General features: G+C 40.8%; 1 protein-coding gene across 1 annotated transcript; it reads left to right on the forward strand.

Annotated features, from left to right (window-relative positions):
- Nucleotides 1–3: 3 nt before the first annotated feature.
- On the forward strand, nucleotides 4–4,660 carry SLC7A6OS (solute carrier family 7, member 6 opposite strand; the record flags this gene model as incomplete). The annotated part of the gene is made up of 5 exons (XM_010287875.1): nucleotides 4–75; nucleotides 966–1,343; nucleotides 2,913–3,110; nucleotides 3,964–4,093; nucleotides 4,539–4,660. Coding segments are annotated over 5 exons (900 nt in total), but the record flags the coding sequence as incomplete, so codon positions are not given.
- Nucleotides 4,661–5,126: the final 466 nt, after the last annotated feature.

Raw genomic sequence — 5,126 nt, forward strand, 5'->3', positions numbered from 1 at the left:
CTGCGCACGGAGTGCGGCGGCGCCCAGCCGGTGGAGAGGGGCCTCTTCAAGCTGGTGGCGACCGTGTCCTCTAAGGTACCGTGGCCCTGCTGCCGCCTCTACTGCTGCTGTGCGCCGACGACCCGTGTAGGCCGGGACCGCGCCTTCAGGCGGGCGGGGTCGGTTTGATGCAGTCGGGCATTTCGTTGTACTCTTGAAGGGGCTTTTGAAAGCAGCAGGCTCTCTCCAGGTTTACAGCGCTGCTCCACGCGGGTCTTTCGGGATCCCTTGTGGGCGCGAAGCTTTTGTTAGCGGTCTGGAGAGTAGCGTCTCGATGCGAGGTGCTGGCCTGTCCCGATAAACAAGAGTACGGTGGCCTTCTCTTCGTTACTTCCCGGTTGTGCAGCAGCGTACCTGCGTGCAAAGCAGGCCGTTAATTAAGGAACACAGCTCTAGAGTGACCACCGTGAAAAGCTGTGCTCAGCACTGACTTTTCTATACTTAGACTGTTCTATAGTTTGTAAGCGAAGCATGCATTTCTGGTGTTTGAGGTGCTGAAGCTCAGCCCTACAAGGTTAACAACTTTCATTAACTGTACAGCCTCTTATATCGAATAAAACAGGTCTTGAGAACTGGGCTTTACAGGAGACTGTAAAGGATATTGTGCCTTAAGTTCAGGACCATCACAATCTTCTAAAGGCGTGTGGTTTTGTTTGGAGGATTGTTCTGTACCACAAAGTATATTGTTTAAAAAGTAAATTGAACCAGCTTTACAATTTGTGAATATCTTATACTTTTTTTTTCCCCATATCAAGAGATTATGATAGTTGTGCTGCTTAAAGCAGTAGTAGAAGTCACTTGAAAGTTGGTACTGCAGTCCTCAAACAGAAAGCACCAGTTGTTAACTAATCATTTCTAGGAAGGAGTAGGACTTACTATGTTGATGGTGTCATTATATTCCTCCTCCATTTTGTTCCTCTACCCAGAATGAACCAGTTCAGAAATATGTTCAGGAAGTGATCACTCGAGACAAAGCAGCTCAAAGTCTGCGACCCTCTTTAGGAAGCACTCAGCGAATAATTCAGGAACTCCGTTCTTCCAAGCAAGAGAAAAGGAAGGAAAACCGCTATCGTGTCATAGCCAGCCATCGACCTAACTGTACTGAAACAGTTGCACCTGTCATAAATGGCGAAGCATCAATTGATGGTGACAGATCAGACTCAGAAGCAACGGAAGATGCTTCACAAAAGGAGAGCAGTGCTATGGAGAAAAGGTTGGACTGCTGTGGGAAATTCCAGTTGTTTGATATTGAACAAGAAGAGGAGGTGATGGGAGACTCCAGTGTAACTGCTGCAGACCCACAGGTCAGCAACCGAACTTAGTGTACTTGAAGTACTTATATCACTGATTGGCACATGTGGGCAAACTGACTGCTGTAGAAGTTTTTTTGCATTGTAAGTATTCCACTATTGAACAGGAGTTTTACCTAGGTATTTGCAAGTTGGAATGGTTAATACATTGTACAGCAAGTAACTTCCATAAAGATTCTGAAATGCAGTAATGTTGTTGAGACAGACAGCTGTGTGGAGTTGGCTGCTACAGGAAGGGCTTGTACCTCCCAGTTTTTTCTGTACCCTGTTCTGATGTATAAATTCTCACATTCATCTGTCAGGTGGATCTCTGAGGTTTTTGATTAATTTCTTCCGTCCCTAGAAAAAGAAAAAAATCTATTTCAGTGTCTTCTCATCCACCCAGGTGTCTAGGAATGTCACTCGTAGGTAAGAGTCACTAAAATAAAAGATACTTTTGAGCCTCCCCTTCTCATAATTCCAATGCATGATTTTATTGTATACTTTGTTTTAGCAAAGCTCCAGGTATCTGATAGGCTGCTTAAGCTCCTCCATCCTGTTTTCATTGGTATTATGTGTTTATGTTTTCAGTTGGAGGAGTATTTGCTCAATATCTAGAATGGTTTTAGTATAAGAAACTCTGCCTTCTGTGTAGGGTGGCCTGCATACAGAGTGTTAGGAAGATTTTGTATTAGAGAGACTCATAACCATATGGAAAAGAAGGTCAGAGGGCTGTGTGTGCTTTCCTTAGTAGTTCCTTCACTGTATGTAAGTACACGTGGATGCTTTACTTATGCAGCCCATCACAGCTGTGAGGAAAACTTAAATGCTTAAAGAAGATACTTGGGTGAGGAAAAGCTCAACCAGCTGTCACCCTTCAGCATTTCTAATGCTAACATACCTGTGTGGACCTTCAAGTACAGGCCACTAAAGCCTGTACTTGACAAAAAAAAGCCTAACGTTGCAAATAATTTGTTAGGAAGGAGAAAGCGCGAAGACATTCCTTCTGCATTAATGTTGAAGTGAGGGAATAAAAAGTGTTATCTGTAGGGCCTGTCAGCCTTTTCCTGTTAATGTGATGGTTTGTTTCTGCTGCATACTTTGTATACTGTAATCTGCTTGCATGTTAACCCACACTACTGTATGCACATCTTCCCTGCAGTGTTGCAAGTGTAACGCTCTAGAAAGCACAGGCTGTCTTCAAACTTGTCTTTTCAACCAACATGTCATCAGAAACAGATTAACAGTTCTATTGGCATAGATGAACAGTTCTATAGGACTAGTGATACCCCTTCAGTAGTTTCTAATTAACTTGGCCCAGAAGTTTTCTGCTGTTACCTGAAATAAGGCATGGCTGGCTGTACTAAGTTAACTGGAAAATTCTTCGGTGTCTTTCTGTTCTAGGTTGCTAATAATCCAATTATCTGCGTTCAGATGGGAAAATGTTTGGGTCTAAGATTTCAGAATGTCATACTTGGCTAGCTGTTGGCTACAGTCTACAAAGAAAACTGTTGGCTGTAACTAAGACTTTGTGCGTGTGGCTTCAGGGGAAGTATGCACTTCTTTTTAATTTTTTCTCAGCAGAAGACTGATCCAGATGTGATTCTCTGCAATGCAGTAGAGATGATCCGTGAGCGTTTAAATGTGTCTGAAGAAGGTAAAAGTGAACACCATGAGAAAGAAGATGAGTATGTTTATGACATCTACTATATGGAAACATCAGCCCCTGGTTGGATCCAGAATATCCTTTCCGTACAGCCCTACAGAGAAGAATATGAACTGGTAAGGATGTGGGAAAACAGATTTTCTTTGATAGAAAGGTCACAAATAAACATGCTTAAAATCCTATCATTAGAAGTTGCCATGCCGTGAAGAATCCTTTGAGATACCACACGTGTGCTTAGTGACTTCTGTGTTAAGCTTTTTGTAACTACCAGTCCTGTGTTCTTCCAGGTTACTGTTGATTCAAGCAAATTATGATACAACAATGAAAATTGAAGGGATAATGCTCATGTATTCAGAAGAATTTGTCTGGCTTCAAATTGCCAAATAAATTTTGGCACACAAATGTAAACATAAGTTATTCACATCTCATTTGTGACTAGGAGGCAGTTGTAAATACAGTTGGGTAAAAATAAAAAGGAGCAAGGGGGACATATAAAACATTTTCAACATTTGAGGACTTGGCTTTAATCGTAACACGAGAGACTTTCTTGCAATAGAATTGTCCTTCAGTGACTATGGAGTTAGGAAGTCAAATGTAAACTTTAGTCTTTCATTGGATAGATACTGTGACTTGCATATCGGGAACCTGAAGCTACTTTTTCTGTTCCTTCATCTATTACACTATTGCTGAAGTGAGCAGGATTAATTTAGACATTAACCTTGACATCTAAATGTGTGACTTAATTCATTTTTTCACCTGAAGCAGATTGCTGTGCTATGGTGAATATACCGACAACGTGAATTTTTATACAGTGTGCTTTGTGCAACTGTTGAATAACTTATGCTTGCAGTACATTAAGTATCTCTTGACTCTTCATGATCCATATAGTATCATATAGGTGGATGAAAGTCTGCTTAATGCCAAGTGACTGTGTTTATAGTGAATGTTATGTTTTGTGTTGACATGCAGGTAGATGATGATCATCTTTCAGGGGAAATATATGAAGATGAAGATGATGAAAATGATGAAAATAACTGGCGTAATGATTATCCTGACGAAGATGAATTCTTACCTGAGGAAGATGGTGATGGAGAAAAAGGTATGCCTGTCATAAATACTGTTTTCTTTAATGCTGTGCACATATGAATCCCATCCATTTTTAAATGCTAGCTCTAAAAAAAAAAAAAAGCAACTGAGTACTGCTGTGGTAGTGTTCTCTTATAATGGGTTGAATGTCCTTAGGGAAGAGTCTCTTGGAAGTACAAGGGATCTTAATTTTGACTTTGCCAAAACACTAAGAATTCCAGGCTGCTGCACTTGCAGAAGACTGTTTTGAGAAGGGATAGATGACTTGGTTCCACATGCTTGTGAAACCCTGTCTTTGCTTTCTTAACTCCCCATCCCAGTGCTTGAATTGTGCATCCAAGTACAATTCAGACTTCCTCTAATACAGAAGTTGTTCAGACTTTATATTTGTTATTGTGTGTTACTCAAGCAGCTTACAATAGTCTGCTTAACTGAAAGTATTGGTGCTTTTTCTTCAGAGTCTGAGGAGAGCTTCAGTGATGAGGACCAATGTTATAGGAGAAGAACATGGAACAAATACCGACAAGAGGTTCTACAGGAATTTGGATATGATGAGATCCAGGATTTGGATTCTGACTAACAGCCCTCTTTTGAAGGTGAAATGCATACTGAAGATGCAATTCTGCTGTTGCAGTAGAACTGAAAATCTAGAGCGCTGCTGATGGCTACTCATAAGAATTTTGAAAACAAAAAAAAATAAATGGAAAAACCACATTCCAGTAGAAGTTGTGCTCATTGGAACAGTAGGAAACCAATCTTTACATGGATGAGCTTTAAGCTAAATTTTTGCATGTCTCACCTTTAAAACTGGTGATGAGTAGCACAGTTCACCCTAATGCTTACTGCCTAGGCTTGAGTATTAGATACGAGATTAGGATTCCAGTAAATGCTAAAACCTTTTACAACCTGAGCTGTTGCTATCTGAGCAGCCAGGTATTAAACAGATGGGTGTAAACATGCCACTTGACAATACAAATTTTCATTCCAAGAAAAAGATACCCTATGCTTTAAAGTAGATTTTTCTGCCTATGCTGTGATGCTGAGGT

This window comes from Phaethon lepturus, unplaced genomic scaffold, assembly GCF_000687285.1.
Source record: "Phaethon lepturus isolate BGI_N335 unplaced genomic scaffold, ASM68728v1 scaffold36775, whole genome shotgun sequence".
In the NCBI taxonomy this organism is placed as follows: Eukaryota; Metazoa; Chordata; class Aves; order Phaethontiformes; family Phaethontidae; genus Phaethon; species Phaethon lepturus.